Source organism: Crotalus tigris, unplaced genomic scaffold (assembly GCF_016545835.1).
Source record: "Crotalus tigris isolate CLP2741 ecotype Arizona unplaced genomic scaffold, ASM1654583v1 scf7180000020324.788712, whole genome shotgun sequence".
Taxonomy (NCBI): Eukaryota; Metazoa; Chordata; class Lepidosauria; order Squamata; family Viperidae; genus Crotalus; species Crotalus tigris.
Window position 1 is genome coordinate 41,571 of NW_024097964.1, and position 18,427 is coordinate 59,997.

The 18,427-nt window shown below is 39.0% G+C and overlaps 1 protein-coding gene across 9 annotated transcripts in view; it reads right to left on the reverse strand.

Moving 5' to 3' along the window:
- The window catches only part of PLD5 (phospholipase D family member 5), a 105,268-nt gene that overhangs the window by 16,775 nt on the left and 70,066 nt on the right, over positions 1–18,427 (reverse strand). For all 9 annotated transcript variants that reach the window (XM_039366441.1, XM_039366440.1, XM_039366436.1 and 6 more), the window contains exons 4-5: positions 15,887–16,001; positions 1,675–1,802 (exon numbers count right to left, since the gene is read on the reverse strand). In XM_039366441.1, the coding sequence (XP_039222375.1) occupies positions 1,675–1,802; positions 15,887–16,001 (243 nt within the window). The remainder of the gene's footprint in view (positions 1–1,674; positions 1,803–15,886; positions 16,002–18,427) is intronic.

The window sequence follows — 18,427 nt, forward strand, 5'->3', positions numbered from 1 at the left end:
GACCTATAGGAAACAATGAGAACTGCCCCTTGTTTCTTTTGGTAACAGGGCTACAAAAACAAGTGAGTAGCAAACCATGCAAAAAAGAATTTTTTTATAGCCTTGCTAAAGAGTAGAAGCCAGCAACAAAATCAAAAGTAATGGACTCAATGAAGTGCATAGATGTAAGATAAATGAAAATACATTGGATTAAACATGCACAGCTCACTTTTTGAAATTTTTAAAAGCCAAAGCTCATTTTTGCATTTGACAATTTGTCTGAGAAATAAAACACAGCACAAAGTACACACAGAAACAAAACCATGGCTAAATTGATTAGCTACCAGAATATCAGAGTTCAATTCGTGATTTCCTGTCTAGTTTGCTAAATATCTGAATGGCAGATCAAGAATACAGAGAATATAAACCGTTATTAGTCAACTAGAGAAGATGAAATCCAAGTCTCCTCTTCTGAAAGCTCAGAATCTGATCTAATCTGATTTAATTGTAAACTAAATTTCTGTTGTAGCTCTATTCCCTGAGATACAGTGAGATACAATCACTAACCATGTTTGTCTTTATGGGAGCCTGACAGAGGTAGTGATTTCATCTGAAAGTCATTTAATCAAATCATTCCACCAAAGCAGATATGTGAAGCTGCTCAGCATGATGGGACATTTTTATATAGCCATCTAGAATGGCTGTAGATTTTACTAACTTTTCTGGTCCTTCAGTGATCTCCCGCATTGCAGCCATTTGAATTACTACCGCCTTAATAGTTAGAACTTGTTGCCTCTGATGCTTTGCTGTAGGCAAGGATAGATCATCTTGCCTTTCACAGAGATGTGCTGAAGAGAAGCCTGCCTAACTTGCACAAGCCTAATACATTCCCCATGTGATTGAGAAGATGTGGGAAAACATGGTGCTTTTGCCCACAGAAACAACTCATAGTATTTCAGACTTGCCTGGTGATTTGTGGTGCAAAAAGGAAAAACAGTAGTGCAATAGGTCAGGATTCCGTTGCACTGAGTTTCTGTCTCTCTTTGTCTCCGGTGTCATTTGGACCTGCAACTGAGTTGCTTCGAACAATCAATTACTTAGGAAATTGATGTTGGGGGAAAATGTCATCCAATCTGTTGCATTTTATAGTAATGTAAAAGTGAGTATCTGCTAAAGGTCATGTAGACCTAGAGTGACATAAACATTAGGCTGGATCACCTAGAAAATGACATTGTCAATTGTTGACCACAAACCTATAGACCTGCTGCACTGCCCTCTAAAGTAATTATTCTGCATAGAGATTACTAATTGTAGAAGGGTTCTTTAAAGTAATTTCCCACCAGCAGTATGAAGAAAAAATAGAATAGAGATGCTTTGTATTCAATTTATATGCCTCTTGAGGATCTAACTTCTGAAGGTGTTATACATGAGAGAATAATGTACAGATTGGCACACGAGTAATTGAAACTGAGGCTACTAACGCTAGTAGTACTTGTAGAGTTGTCATACTATAGCCTATCATATCATACTATTTTATCTAACAGATATTTTATAAGATTCTGTTAAGAACAGCACAATTTACGGAGTTAAGTCATGAAATAATTAACCATAACATAAATGATCTACATATACAAAAGCCAATGGCTATTTCTTCCATAAGAAAGTTAATTATGGTTTTTTAAGAATTTATAATACCTGCCCCAATGAACTCCAATCTAAACTGGCACTTCCAATGTACACATGTTGCTTATCCACAATCCAGAATGATGACTGCAAATGACCATCATTATAAGCCGTTAAATTTACATATATCACTTCTGCACCTAAACAAAATAAAAATACAACAATCAGAACACATAATTAAATCATCCTCTCTTAAAGATAATAATAACAACAATAATAATAGTAATAGTAATGATAATAATCTTAAAGTCTTGAGCCAGTGAGACATAGTTCAAAATATCTGAGGCTGAAGTTGTAGTCCCAGCAATGTTTTAAAAATAGACTTGATAGAAGTTATAGAATTATAATTACCCATCTGCAGACATTCACAGATTAAAATGTGTCTAGAAAATGTTTCTCAATTCATTGTATTCATTTTGATTATGAAGATGGCCTTGCGTTAGTATTTAAATATTGACTGACACATGGGAGAAAATTATGTTAGGGTAAACAGAGCACTTTGAATTCTTGTAAATGAAGCTTTTCTCACACAATAGTCTTGTCACATTTTTTGAATTTACAAAAGCTAGCATCTTTCAACTTCTAACCCTTTTTTCCTCTGTTTTGTCTTACCACAAAAAAAAACCTGCCCATGAAGAAAAAGATGGAATAATTGCCCAATATCTTGATCTACAAAGCTAGGGCCCCACTGATCCAAAAGAACAGTATATCATATAATTGCTATACTACACTATACTAGTGCACACTAAGCAGAGTGTGCACACTAAGAAGACACTGATAAAAAGTAGCTAAATGGAAAAAAGTTATTACATTCCATACCAAGAAAGAATGAAAAAATAATTATAGCAAAGGTTTTAGAATGTAGCACAAGATAGATTATATTTTTAGAAGCCTGGTATAGTGCAAATAATTTATGTTCTCTTCAAAATGAATGAAATGAATGAAAACCCATAGTGGTTTTGTTTTTGGTTATACATTAAAAGGAAAAGACCTCTAGCTTTTCAATGAGAATTTTAACTCAAAAATAAGTATTCCTAATATGCAATTATTTTTTAAATGCTACAATGCATATAAAATAAGCAACTGCACAAAACACTCCCAGTGTCAACTATATTGGAACTTTTAATATATTTACTAATAGAAGAAAGCATTGTTTAAATTATGGAATGATGGAATGTTATCTGCCAGGAAATACAATTGTTCCTGAAATCCCTCTAAAGGAGAGAGGCATGTCTGCCAGGTCAAGATGGAGTAATTGCAGCTTGATGGCCATGAACAATCCAGCAGAAGTCAAGTGCAGCATTTATGTCACTCCCATTTCTGTCACGATCTACTCATAACAAATGTTCAGGGTGTCATCTCTTTTTTCCCTTATCCAACTGCTTCCTCTAGGCTGACACACTTAGAGTGCTACTAGAAGACGATGAAGAGTGACTAAACACTGCCTTTATTATCAATGATAATATTAGAATTAGAGCAGCAAAATGTAGTTATTTTCCTGCTCTTGTTGCATCCATGACTTGCTGTCTGGGAGCCTCATTTAGGGTAATCCAATCCCAGGGAAAGAAAGAACTAAAAGCTCTAGGGAGATGACCTGGGGTTGAGCACCGAGGCTTTAATTGATTCAGACAGATCTTCCACGTGAAAGAAAGCCAGCAGAGCAGCTATAAGATGCTAAAGGAAACTGACTGGTTATTTTGGCCAGCAGTGAGTGCAATTGACAGAAGAATTGTAACTGTGCTATTTCGGCTTGCAGATACATAGCTTCCAAAAAGAAAATGCTAAGAAGCTCAGCTGTAAAGAAGCTGCTGCAGTCCAGCCAAAGTAGCCCAGTTATCTGATGATTAGTGGTAATGCCATGTGGTGGCAAGGACAGAAGTTACCCTTGATCCAGTGGTGACATTAATCTGAAAAGGTTTGTGTGCAGGTGGAGGAGGAACCTAACTTCCCACATAGTCCCAACCTCTTCTCCAACTTAGTGATGAGAAGCAGAGGCTATCTACAAAGGACAGGACTTGGGAGGCTTGGAAAAACTAGAGAAAAAAAACTAGTTATTGCACTGCAATGGCAAGCATCTATATAATTTATCTCAAAACTTGGGACAGAAAACGCTTAAATGATCGCAAGAAAAAGAGGGGAAAAATCAGAAAATCACATACTGTCACTTTTCTCTGCTGAGGAAAGCATTCAAGAGTAAAGCAACTGGCTGAGGAGATAACAAGATACTATTTTAGTAAAACAGCCAGAAGTACAGGCTAGAAAGATGCAACGGGGGGGGAGGGGTGTCAGAGCTTCAACACTGTACTGAAATACATGTATGTATGTATGTATGTATGTATGTATGTATGTATTTATATGATTTATACAGCACCTTTTCTCACAGCAGTGACTTCAATAAAAGCACATGCAAGCAGAAATAATTCAATATGTTACTTCAGACTTGCATCATCCAAAAAAGTACTCACAAAACAGCCAGATAATTATTTCCCCTTCAGATATCCAAAGTATCTTTCTTTTTTCATTTCTTTGTTGATCATGACTCTATATTCCATACTGGAATCTTCTGTGCCAGGATTGTCCCCAAAGAGACCCACAAATATTGACTCTTCCCAGTCAATAATAACCTTTCTTAGTAAGATAAAGAATTCCTAGACTGGTTACTATCCATGCCATCTGCAGCATTTCCTGTTGCGTACTGTATGCCAATCTGTGCTAACTAAGATCTCTAAAGAACATCAACAAGCAAGCCAAAAAATAATTGCCTATTTCCTGCCCACTACAAGGTACATACAATGTACTAACATATACTTGGGATTGTTTTAATTCTAGAGATTAAGAATATAGGTTGATGCTGCTGAGATATGCTGTAAATGTGATTTCCAGAAAACTGACAAAGTATGATGGTGAAACAGTTTTGTTTGTGCAACTAATTAATAAATGTACCTTTTGACAGGCCGATAGATCTTATGGTGTTCATTTTGAAATATTAAAAAGGATTAAGGTTTAGTAGATTATTTCTTTATTTTGGCTCAACTGGCGGCTGAAATAAAATAGGGCTGGATACCATAGACAGCTCACACCTGGCCTTAGTTGTAATAAAAAGAACATTTAAAAATTAAATCAGAATGAAAACCTTGTGAGATGCAGAAGTATTACTTTCTTTTTAATGTATTATTTTAGAAGGAAGAAAAAATTCAATAGAGACAAATAATTCAATGCAGTAAAGTTTGTATACTTTGTATAACTTGATCCCAAATTATATTTAATTGGTAGTTTTGTATCATTAATTTCAAAGAAACTTCCTAAAAAAGACAGTGAGATGTCTTACCTATAAATGACATTTCTCAGAGAAAAAGAATTCATTCTTTTTTAACTGTCTTTAGGAGACAAATTATTTTTAAAAGAGATTAACTGCATTCAGAAGAGCCTCTTTATACTGGATATGTTCCAGTGGCTCAGAGGCAAAAGATCATATCTCCAGACATTTCAAGCTACCCTTTTAGCATTTTTGTCAAAGGCCTGGAGATGTTCCAGAGACTCCATTAATGCAAAATCTTTGCACTCAAATAGGTTAAGTATAAAAATAGAAAATGCTCTTATTAACAACTCTAACATCCAATTTTTAAACTGAAAATTATTTTTATGTTATCCAAGACTATGATACTTAAAATAGTTTAATTTCTAGTAAGAGTTACATTCTATTTAAAAAAAATCAGACTGTTTCCTTCCTTGTCTGTCTCTCGTCACTGCTTTCTCATTTAGTAATATCTAAATAATTCTTTCTCCCTCTAACTTTTTTTTCTTTTCTGCACACACACAAACACAAAATGCCACATTTTCAGAACTGAACCGAACCTTGAAGGTCTTCTAGTCCAACCTCTTGCTCAGGCAGGAAATTCTATACCATTTCAGATTTGCCTTCAGTATCTTTATTGTTTAACACAATCACTGTTCTTTTCTTTTTGAAATATAATGCGTATGCTTCAGGAGGTCACTCTTTATAATAACATATATATTATTACAAAGTACACATTCAGTATTTTTTCTCTTTTTCATTGATTCTGTTTGTTGTCCAATGGCCAAGTCAAATAGATGTAATTACTTAACCCAACACAGAAATACAACTCCAGAGTTTTCTCTTTTGTACTATTTCATATATTCTTATATGTAAATGCCATTTGTGTGTGTGTGTGTGTGTGTGTGTATAAACATATGGTTGTTGCTGTTTTTTTCAGCATTTATATAACTTAGTTGCAAAGTTCCCTTGTTTTGCAATGGACTCACCTTAACTAGTCCTCATCCAATTTAACATTAAACTGAGAAATAAGCCTTCTTAAGAGATTATAATTCTATAAAGTCAATATGGAAGCTGCATTCATGCCATTTCTCCTCTTCCCAAATGTCAGTATATAGTAGTGTTAATACTTAAAGAAAAGAGGCCTTCACCTGATAAACTGAACATGCTAAAGCTCCAATATAATCTGGGATTTTATTAATGCAAGAATCCTGTTTTCATGAAGCTCTCCCAGTGTAAAATTCTGCACAGGAAGTTTTATTATATATAGATTTTCTGTATAACACTCAAGATCCTGGATGCCCTCATTTAATTATTTAATGTACTGTATCTATTCATGTACAGGATAGAACCTCACTGAACTGAGAGACTTCTACCATTAAACTTCTAGAACTGACAGACATACTGAAAGGTTCAGAAGTATAAACAGATTTATAGCTTTGTTGTCCCAGCAAGGAAAGGCTTTTGGGGGGGACTCATTTCACAATAGTGTTTACTTTCTGGGACTGCTTCAATTTTCAAGAGCAATTACTACTTCCTGCCTTAATTGATTATCTCTTCATAATAATTGCTATTAGGGATGGTATAAAGTTAGCACATAAATTATTAGGTTCCATGGTTGAAGAAAGAATTCCAATCATTTGGTTTTATTTAATTGCTGCATAGTGAAATACAATTTTCTTAAAATGGATTCTGTATTTCTCCTCAACTATTCGTATAGGTTAATTTACATTGTTCATATATTTGAGTATTAGCAAGTTACATTTTCTAATATTAACCTACTTTCCAGCACCATAGTACAGTATATCTCTGCAATCATAGGAAAATTAATGTTTTCTATATTCTTCCTTGTATACCAAGTTTTCTTTATCTACCTCATTATTCTAAGTATAGTTTGTGCTTTATATTATTATCATGTAGTCTAATAAGCATTTTGCAATTATTTATGCTCAAAGATGAATATGGCATGTCCTACTGAGAAATAAAGCTGCATAATATATCTTTATCTCTCACATATATAATATACTTCCCAGTTTAGACTTCAAATTTGCATGGTAGATTTTTATTTTTTTCTTTTCTCTTCATCCTTTATGGTAATCACCCACCTCTGATTAACATACATACATCATTCTGTGCCATTTAACAATAAGCAGAATTTTCACAGTGCAGAAATGGAGCAAGAATTAGGAAGCCACAAAAATTAAGGCATGACATAAGAAATGTATAAGAAATATTTAAAAATCTAGCATACATTATAATTCACTACATCTTGATACAGACACCTTACAACAGGCGACTTATGCCCTGTTTTCTACCAGCATCTGCATGTCTTAAAATATATAAGTAGAACACTGACACAGACAACCACTAAATACCGCTGAAGATATTACCTAGCCTGGTAACAAAACATTTGGAAACAACCCACAAGCTCGCAGAATGAACCTTCACCCTCATCCTACAATCGAACTACAGATATTCACCACTATGTATTAAAAGCTTATCTATTCATCTTCTAGTCTTGAATAAACACTGTCCTAAAGTACAGAAATTCATCTACTTGCTTTAGCACCTCACATTTATACATAACATATACAGTGAGTCACTCCATTTTCCTGTCAAATACAATTGATTATCTGAAGCATTAATCTCTGGGCCATACTCTTCATGGTCTCATACAATTTATCTTATATCTGCTGCAATTTGTTTGGGCATCCTTTGCATACAAAAATATTCTACACAGACATTCACATTCCCAACTAACATGCCTGTAATGTCACCACAATTATTCTTTTATGTGTTTGTCCATAAATGCCTAAATCACACATAGGTATTATCACACTCATTACTTCTTGTTCTATGGTGAAGCATTCCATTTAATTGAGAGGAAGTTTACTTCCATCATTTACTGCTTTTATTCACTTTTATCGTTCGTTTTGTCTAACAGAGTGTTCCTTCTCACATTAAATGTGTTTCTGAATTACCTCCTAAAGAGTGGAAGTCTGGTCTGCAAACCTTTTGTCCAATATATGTCACAGATTCCCAATTTTATGACACATTTAATGCAGTATCCTATAAATGTTCTAAGTGCATGGTGCTGCGTGAGATATTTGAATAGACTTGCTAAATAATTTGGAATATCTCTTTTACCCTTCCCCATTTCAGATACAACCGAACAGCAAGATAAAGATAGCTTGAAATAGAATCTGGAGGGCCTACCTTCTCTAGGCCTTACATTTGTGCTCAAGAACTCATCATGCGGATCTGCAAATTTGAAATACTCTTACTGGCACTTGGTAAAAGGATAGAGAAAACTTTTGTACAGTAGCAACATGTAATAAAATGACTGTATGCATGAAAAGCCCACTACTGTAATGTAGTCTCAGGTAGGTTTCATGCTGCTTGTTCATTTGAATAAAACTTAATGGTTCCTGTTGCGTCCTTGGCGGGAAAACAGACACGAGAAGCAGCTGGAGTTCTCAGGTTCTTTTATTCAGCGTTCAGCTTACAGGAAGATGGCTTCAGCTCAGCCCAAACGCCTCACAGCCTCTTATATAGGCAACTCCCGGGTAAATGGGTTACTTTTCCCGCGCCAGCACCCGCGCATGCGCACGGCGCTGGCGACAGCCTGTCTGGTCCCGGGCAGCTTTGCACCTGCCCGGGACTGCCTGCAAACGCCCGAGCCGTTTGCAAGGCTCGGGACATAACACCCCTTTCCCCCGGGCTAAAACTACTATCAACATACAACATTTATTTTACACGACAATTTGCTCCCCAGTGTTCCCACTGTTTACTGGCTTCTGTCTTGCCAACAATGTTATGTAATCTTCTAGGTACTTAGGAGATTTCTTTGCTCTCTGTGACCTTCTTAGCTCTGGGTTACTGGCATAAGTCCCCTGACTGGAGGGAGGCATGAGCCTGTTCTCTCTACTGTGCCCTGGTGTCTTCCAAGGACTGTGCCCCGATGCCTGGCCTGCTTGCTTGCCCACCGGGCTCGTCAGGCCAGGGCTTCTGTTGCTTTGTGACCTGGTTGTCCTACCTAGCTGTAGACCCTCAGGCCCCTTGAAGTGATAGCCACTGCTGGGCGTCTCTGTAGAACCCCCTAGGTCAGTCCAAGACCTGTCAGGAGGCTGTCTATTCCCTGAACCCCATTCTGTGTTTGGGCTCGTGTGGGTTTCTGTACTCTCCCAAAACTCAGGTGTCCCCTGATTTGTGCTAGGGGTGTTGTAGTCGGGACTTGGTTCCTCGACTAGCTCTGTGTATGTTTGACCCCCTGTAGGATTTGGGGTAAGGTCAGGCCAACCTTGGGCATTGTGTGCCAGCTCTCTTGCGGGGAATGATTTGTTGGGATGCCCCCGGGTATCCTCCGTTGCTGGAGTGCTGTGTGCTGTGTGTGGAAAGTGAGTATGCCCCCGGGGTAACTCCCTGGCTGGAGTAGGCGTGAGTGCCTGTTGTGTGGGTAAGCTCCAAGACTTCCTTTTCGGAGCAATTGCAGAACCTTGGGACGAGCCGTTTGTGGCTCCCTCAGTGGCGATGGGCAGTAGCTCTTGCCCTTCCCTTTGCTCCAAAGGGTCCCCCTCCCCCCCTGGAAAAGACCCAGGAGTTTCAGCAGAAAAGTCCCGCCTAGAGCGGAGTTGGTCGATGTGCCGACGCAGGACACGACCGTTGTCCAGGGCAACCTCGTAGGAGAGAGGACCTGTGATCCTGGACACAGAAGCGGGGACCCATGTATGACCAGGCCCGTAATTGCGAGCCCAAACCGGGGCACCCACAAGTAGTTGTCTAGGTGCCCTAGGATGTGAGGTAGATGAAGGCAGTCTGTCCGGATGCAACCGGTCAAGTCTAGTAGTAAGTTGGCGCCCCCAACGAAGTTCAGCTGGACTTCTCCCTGTAGAAGTGGACGGTGTGGTGCGATAAGAAAGGAGAAAGTCAGCCAACCTGTGATGCCAGTCCCCGTAGGTGAGTCTCTTCAAGGCGTCCTTTGCGATGCGCACCATGCGTTCAGCCATACCGTTGGTGGATGGGTGAAAAGGCGCAGATGTGGCATGACGAATCAGGTTTGCCTGTAAGAAAGCTTGGAATTCGGAGGAGGTGAATTGAGGGCCGTTGTCAGACACAATGACATCTGGCAGCCCGTGTGCAGCAAAAATCCCCCTCAGTACCTGAATAGTCTTTGCAGTGGTGGTGGACGAGACAGGCACAACCTCAAGCCATTTTGAATGGCTGTCAACAAGGACCAAGAAGAACTGGCCCTGAAAGGGCCCAGCGTAGTCAATGTGCACCCTAGACCATGGGGACTGTGTTTCCTCCCATTTATGCACAGGAGCTTGGGGCATCTCTGGGCGAGATCGTTGGCACATGTGGCATGCGTGTACCTTAGCCTCAATATCTTTATCTAAAGCAGGCCACCACAAGTGGCTGCGTGCAAGAGCCTTCATACGAACAATGCCAGGATGACCCTCGTGGAGGGATTCTAAGACCCTAGTCCTCATTGAGGTGGGAATGACAACTCTGTTTCCCCAAAGCAAACAACCCTGAGAAAGGGACAATTCGTTCCTTTTGGACCAGAAACTCTGAAACTCAGGACTAGGGCAGTGCTCAGGCCACCCGGACAGGACCCAGGAGCGGACACGTGAAAGTGTGTGATCTGTACCTGTTTCAGCGGTAACATCCCTGGCACTAAGAGGAAGCTCGGGCAAGGCTTGGATTGATAGAATGTTGACAGCTGGCGCGGGGTCAGCTTCTACTACTGGCAGAGGCAACCTACTGAGGCCATCAGCATGGCCCATTTCTTTCCCAGGCTTGTGGAGTAATGAAAAATCATATGCAGACAAAAAATAGACCACCTAAGCATTCTAGGGGAAATGATGTGGGGAGTCTGCTTACGTGTGGTAACAGTCCCAGCAGAGGCTTATGGTCAGTGAAGACCGTGAAATGCCTGCCATATAGAAAATCGTGGAATTTTTTAATTCCAGCAACAACAGCCAGAGCCTCCCTGTCTATCTGAGCGTAGTTGCGCTCGGCAGAAGACAATGTTCTGGAGTAGTATGCAATAGGAACCTGAGTTCCATCAGACCTGAGGTGACTCAGGACAGCTCCAACCCCGTAGGGGGATGCATCACAAGCGATGCACACAGGAAGAGACTCGTTGAAATGTGCAAGAACACTGTTAGAAGTGAGCAAGGCCTTGACTTCTTTAAAGCAAGCCTCATGTGCTTGTGACCACAGCCACACAGCTTGTTTGTCTAGTAGCCTGTGAAGAGGCTCAGCTACACTAGCTTTATGTGGAAGAAAAGAATTGTAGAAATTCAGGAGGCCTAAGAAGGCCTGAAGTTCGGCCTTAGACTTTGGCCTGGGTGCTTCTAAAATAGCAGTTAGTTTGGATTCAGCAGGATGAATCCCAGCAGCATCAATTTTGAATCCCAGAAATTCAGTAGAAGGCACCCCAATCTTGCATTTGTCTTTTCTGAGCTTAAGGCCTGATTTCCTGAATCTTAACAGGACAGCCCTAAGCCTTTCAGCTAGAATGTGTGTGGAGTCTCCTGCAATCAAGACATCGTCAAAGTAGGGGCAGACCCCTGGTATACCTCGTAGTGTGTTTTCCATTACGCTTTGGAAAATCCCAGGAGCGACATTCACTCCAAACTGCAGCCTTTTTACTTTAAAGGCTCCCCTGTGGGTCACAATAGTCTGAGCTATGGCAGCATCATTATCAACAGGCAGCTGTTGATATGCTTGAGCTAGGTCAAGCTTTGCAAAAACACGCCCCCCCTTGAGAGAGGCCAGGATGTGACTGACCACAGGAACAGGATAGGCATGTTGCTGCAATGCCTTATTGAGTGTGCATTTGTAATCAGCACAAATGCGAATGTCCCCATTTGCCTTTAGAGGCGTGACAATGGGGGTCTCCCATGGGCTGGAATCAACAGGTTCTAGGATTCCTTGTTGGATTAGTTTGTCTAATTCAGTGTCAATCTTACTTTTTAAAGCAAAAGGGACCCTTCTTGCTTTAATCCTAATGGGAGTGACAGTGGGGTCTAGCTTTAAGGACACAGGTGGTCCTTTGAATGTGCCCAGCTGGGGGCTGAAAACATCTGCAAATTCCTTGCAGACTTCCTGTAGGTCGAGTGTTTGTAAGCTGTTGAGTCCTGTGACGTGTATCCCCAGGGCCTCAAACCAATCGAGTCCTATGAGACTCGTTCTTTCACCCCCTACTACTAACAAGTCTAGTGGACCTTCAAAACTCTTGTATTGCACGTTAAGGGTGGCCTCCCCCTTAACACACACTCTTGAGTTCTGAAAATCAGTTAATACAATATCAGAAGGCCTTAACTTGGCCTTAGTCCCACTACTGGAACAAATCTTCCTAAATGTATGCAATGAAATGATGGAAAGGGCGGACCCTGTGTCTAGTTCCATAGATAATGGAACCCCTTGTAGCTTCACGTTGAGTGACAGCTTTTTCTTCATGGGCTTGTGTGTGCCTGTCCTACAAATGTTTCTACGCGAAGCGCAAAAACCTACCCTATTCTGGCTGGGGACTCTGGTACCCTTCAGGCGTTCTTCTTGAGGTTGTGCCTTTCGTCGGCCCAGACACACAGCTGCAATGTGCCCTTGTTTGCCGCATGCCCGGCAGGTAGCGGAGCGGAACTTGCAGTCGGTTCTCCTGTGGCGACCTCCACAGCCGATGCACTTGAGCGGAGCTGAAGAGCTTTCCTTCTGATTTTCTCCCTTCGCGGGGTGTAGACGGTCGACTTCTTCGTCCGGATCCTCCTCGGAGTTTCGTCGGACGTCTTCTTGGTGCACGGACGCACCCTCTGCACTGCTTCTGATCGGCCGCATGTTCTTGACGGCGCCGCCTGCTGCTTCTTCCGCGGTGGCTTCCCTTAAAGCGTCTTGGAAGGATAATTCTTCCTTAGCGAAAAGTCTCTGTTGTAGCTCTCGATGCCTCAACCCGCACACGAATCGGTCCCTCAGTCGTTCCTCGAGGTCCTTGAACTCGCAGGGCTTGGCGGCCTTCCGTAACGCGGCGATGTACTCCTTGGCTGACTCCCCGGACCGTTGATCCCTCTGCTCGAAGGTGTGGCGCCATGAGATAACGGACACCTTGGGGTGGAAGTGGTCCTTCAGCAGCTTCTTCAGGTCTGCGTAGCTTACAGACTCTACTGGAACAGGTGCTGCAAGGTTTTCTGCGATTTCGAAGGCGTCTTGGCCGCAAGCGCAAAGCAGGGTGGCAGCCTTCAAGCTATCTTCCCTCACTTGGTTTGCCTTGAAGTAGTTCTCCATTCTGGATACGTAGGACTCCCACCGCTCTGGATGTGAGACGTCGAATTCCGCAAGCCTTCCGATTTTCGCCATCTTCGGATCTTCAGGAGACGGGTCTATCAGCCAGCCTACCCCCGAATGCGCACTGGATTGGCGGGCAGCTGCTGAGTCAACACCGTTCCTCTTCCGCCGCTCAGGACTCCTTGGGTAAGCTTACACTTTTTCCTTTCCAGGTAGTGCAAGGCATCCCACCTTCGTCGCCAGTGTTGCGTCCTTGGCGGGAAAACAGACACGAGAAGCAGCTGGAGTTCTCAGTTTCTTTTATTCAGCGTTCAGCTTACAGGAAGATGGCTTCAGCTCAGCCCAAACGCCTCACAGCCTCTTATATAGGCAACTCCCGGGTAAATGGGTTACTTTTCCCGCGCCAGCACCCGCGCATGCGCACGGCGCTGGCGACAGCCTGTCTGGTCCCGGGCAGCTTTGCACCTGCCCGGGACTGCCTGCAAACGCCCGAGCCGTTTGCAAGGCTCGGGACATAACAGTTCCAGATCAGCTAACAAGTCTATGAAAGACCTGAGAGTAAGATCAAAGTTTACATCCAATTATAAATACAGTTCACTGGATCACACTGAACCCACAAGCGTCAACATTCAAATATAGAAGCTCCATGGGAACTTAAGGGAGATTTTTCCCATTTTTCTTTTTCAAATTTCTTTTTCTTTTATTTATGCATGTCTAAATTTTTACATTATTTTCTCATTCTAGGATAACTTACCATCATTCTGTTGGCCATCTCATCACAGCATCTGGCTTCACACCTCCCTGCAAAGTGAATGAGAAAATGAGCCTGATTTTGATGTGAATTACAAAGAAGTTCTAGAATGGGAGGGTTTTTTCTTTTTTCTTTTTTAAAAAAAACATGTTTACTTCCCCCTCCCAAATAGATGCAGTGCATCTAATCTTAGGTTTCAGAATATTTGCTAATAATAAAAGCCCTGAACTTGTTTCTCTGCCTGTAATATTTGGTTAATGAAACTTTGTACAAAAATTAGCTTACATTCCCATAGAGCATCTTGAATAATTGAATGTTGACACGATAATGGTTTAAAGTATTGGTGAGTTGAATGTTGATGAATATGTATCTTCACTAGGTAATATAGTAGACCCTTTTAGTGCTTGACATGGACACAGTAAATGATGAGAGTAAATTATGAATTACATAAAAGCATAAAACCCCTATTAAAATAGTAACAAGGTAAAGATATAGAGAGATAACTGCGGTATTTCTGCATTTCTATAAATGTAGTATGAAGAACTGAAATAGGTTATTAGAAGATAAATCTACACCTGATTTAAACTTATGGAAAGTTTAAACTGCTTATACATTATTTTTCACATTAATAAACTTAAAACTTCTCCATAAAACAGATTACAATTAAGGCAAATTCCAACAATGTCCTCTTTGCTAGCCTTGCATTTTTAAGTAATTATATTTGTTACAATACCAATTGTAAATAGCAATTGTAAAATATTGAAAAATAAATACAAGGGACAAAGGAAAAATTATAGTGCTTATAGTGCCAGGAACAATTTTACTTATCAAGATTTTTTTGTAGTTTCTAAATTTAATAATAATGCAGACAAATGAAATACTTTTTCTTTAAACAAAATAAATGTGTAGCTTTGATTTGTTTGGCTCAAAATGTTTTTATTTCAGAAAAAATCTGGTTTGTTAAACACTACAAACTTCTAGGTGTTCAGTAATGTATACTTTACCAATAAAATAATTAATAAATTGTATTGTAAATGGTGAGTATCCAATTTTACTTCATTATCCGTCAATCACAATATGAATTTTTTTTATTTGACAAATAAATACAGCAGTCCATAGAACAAATATTTCAATAAAGCTGAACGTACATCATCATATGTATCAAATTGGCAAAAAAAAAAAAAAATCTGAAATCCATATAATGGATTAAAATCTATATTTGGATTCTGTAATGAACAGTTACATTTTATTTATACATTTTGTATGACTAATATATTATTAGTCTCAGGGACAGAAAAATGTTCAGGTTCTCTTATCATACTAACAGATTTTTTTCCCAATATGCAGAGAACTTAATTTCAATTATTTGTTTAAAACTTATTAATACGAAATTGTATTATGAATGTCTTCTCTCAGAGTGTACCATATTAAAATATAAGGTTTATAAAGTATATTTCCATTCTGACTTGATTGTGCTCTGTTTATGATTCAAAAATAAGTAACATGGAGAGACACCATAAAAATATATAACTATCATATACCTGATGCCAATGAGGGAACCTGATGCCAATGAGGGCATTGCAGAAAAAAACTGAGTGCATTTGTAAGTTTGTTCTTTGTTTACTATCAGCATTATTTTGAATATTTATACATCCAGCAACAGTGCTTTCGGTTTTTAATATGAATTGGCATAATTTGATCAAAGGAAACTATTTATGCAATACAAAATATTTAATCATGTTCAATCATTTTCCACAAAACTCAATGAAAATTAAAAATGCTTGACTGGTATAATCCAGCAATGGTTTTGCATACCATATAAACTACCCATATGTGTGATGTAAACAATATAGCTTTATCACTATAATAAGACAAAATAAAGTTCATGCCCTTACCCTTTTTTTCCAAGTCAATTAATAATTTGGACTTCTTGTGAAGAATATCACTCACTAATTTTATTTCAATATTTTGGGACAATAATTCTTCCAATTTTTCAAAAATTTGTTGCCCCTATAAGGAAAATATTTATTTATTTACTTATGTAAAACATTGATATGGTCACCCATTTTAAACCAAACTTCGGACAGTTCACAAGCCCAAAATAAAACAATATATAAAAATGTAATTAAAGCAGAAAGGGCTAGATGCTACAATTAAACCTTCCCATGTATCCCACAAGTTTATTCCATGCCAACCTCAGCAGTTGGTGGTAAACCTAGATCTTAAGTCAGACATGTCAAACTAGCGATGTCACGTGATGTCACGCAACATATCAGGACAGTTTTGCCATTGCCGGCAATGGGGTGGGCGCGGCTTCCAGATGACACGTCTGGCCTGTGAAACAGCAGTTTGACACCCCTGTCTTAAGTGCTTTTCAGAAGATTAAGGAGGTGGGGAGCTTCTAGACCTTAGGGGGAAGAGTCTCCATAGGACAGAGGTTGCCATAGAAAAGGCACACTTCCTAAGTCCTACAAGATGACAGCATTTAAATGAAGGGACCAGTGTGATCAGCAGGGATTACATTATATATAAAATCAATGTGTTTATGGAACCTGGAAAGCTTAAAATGAAGTCAGAAGAACAGTGGACTACAGAAGAATTTATTTTTGAATGGTTCTGATATGCACATTTAAAAAGAGATTTAATATAGATAAAAAGGTAACTGGGAATTGAAAAAGGATAAAATGGACTCAGAAACTGACAAATATGGAATGTATAAATTTTTGCTGAGATTTGAAATGGAAGAAGAGAAAGTTAAATGGAGCATGATACTATACTTCTGTATCAGAAGCACCAAAGGGCTTCTGTGGTGAAAGGATCAACCAGTGACATCACCATCCCCGAGGGGATGCCCAAATGGGGTCCTTTCATGTTCCTATTAGGTTGCTCAATGAAGTCTTACCCATCTATCTACTACAGTCCACTTTCAAATTGTTGAGTCAGCAGAAGCTGGAAGGAGTGATAGGACTCATCCCACCACATGACAGTAACTGGGTCTCAAACACGAGCCTGCCAATTGTCAGATCATCATCCTAACCATGTGAGCCACTGTGTTCCCCAGTGCATGGTAAAATGAGATAAGAATTTTGGTTATAATATATAGAGATGGATCAATTGGGATAAAAAATAATTAAAAGGACTGAAAGTCACATTGTGTTACAATTTAAGTGGGAATTTTTACTAAATAATGTACTGTTGGTATATGACACCAGAGAAATAAGTTAAGATGTATAAAAATACCTTTAATCACCATTGGAAATGTGGAAAATATGAAGGATCATTTTAACATGCATGGTAGATTTGTGGAAAACAAAAAATATTGGATACAAATAAATATAATGATGCAATGAATTCTAAAGACTCACATTCAAATGAAATCAGAATAATTTATAATGGGATTTATGGATAACCAATTAGAAAAGACTTATGGATGATTGGTTTAGTATATGGTAATTGCAATAAGACTACTGTATGCAGAACACTGGAAAAATACTGAAATCTCTACAATGGAAGAATGGATTGTAAAGATGATGGAACATGTGTAAATGGCAAAATTGACTGAATTAGGGATATGATAATTATATTTTTATTAAACTGGAAATCTTTTATGGATTTTTGCTGAAAATGAAAAAAATGAATTGATTGTGTATGGATTTGCTGATTAAAAAGGTTGATTATGGGAAGAAAAGAATGGTGATGTAATTTCTTTTTTCTTCTGTTTATATTTTCTTTCACACTTTTCTTACTTTTTCACTTCACCTCATTTTTTCTGCTCTTTAATCTTTATACTATTTCATGTTTAATCTATGAAATAATTCTTAATAAACATTATTTTTTTAAAAAAAATCAATGTCATTGTATCTATGTATATAAAATATACTGTGTTGTGTGATAGTGCTTTTATAAGACTTTAAAACTACTGTTTGGAAAAAGGATTTGAAGTTTATAAAGTCAGGAAGATAATAACAAGCAGAATGATATCTTACATTCCCCTTCAGTAAGAACTCTATGCAAGATGTCTAATTTTAAGCCAAAAAGTTAAAATGATTAGAAGCCTTTACATTATCAGAAAAATCAGTGAGCAATTTTGAAAAGCAATTACATGCTAAATTTTGACAGTATGGCAGTTTGGCATGGAGATCGCAAAACTACATTACTTCTAAAATTCATCTTATGTACTCTGACTTTTTAAAAAAATTGCAAGGTACGATAACATTGCAAGCTTCTGATTACATTAAGCTGCTACTCAGCATTTTAGAAAATGCATTGACAGAAACTTGAATTTGGTGGTGGTCCCTCTACTGAATCCAGAAAAAGCTTTGATGTGATACAATTACATTTTTTGGAGCATGCCTATAAATTCTTAAGGCTATGGTCAGGAGAAGCAGGCTTTTCCCCAACAAAACATAGTGACATTGTGTTTGGAAGCCATCTGA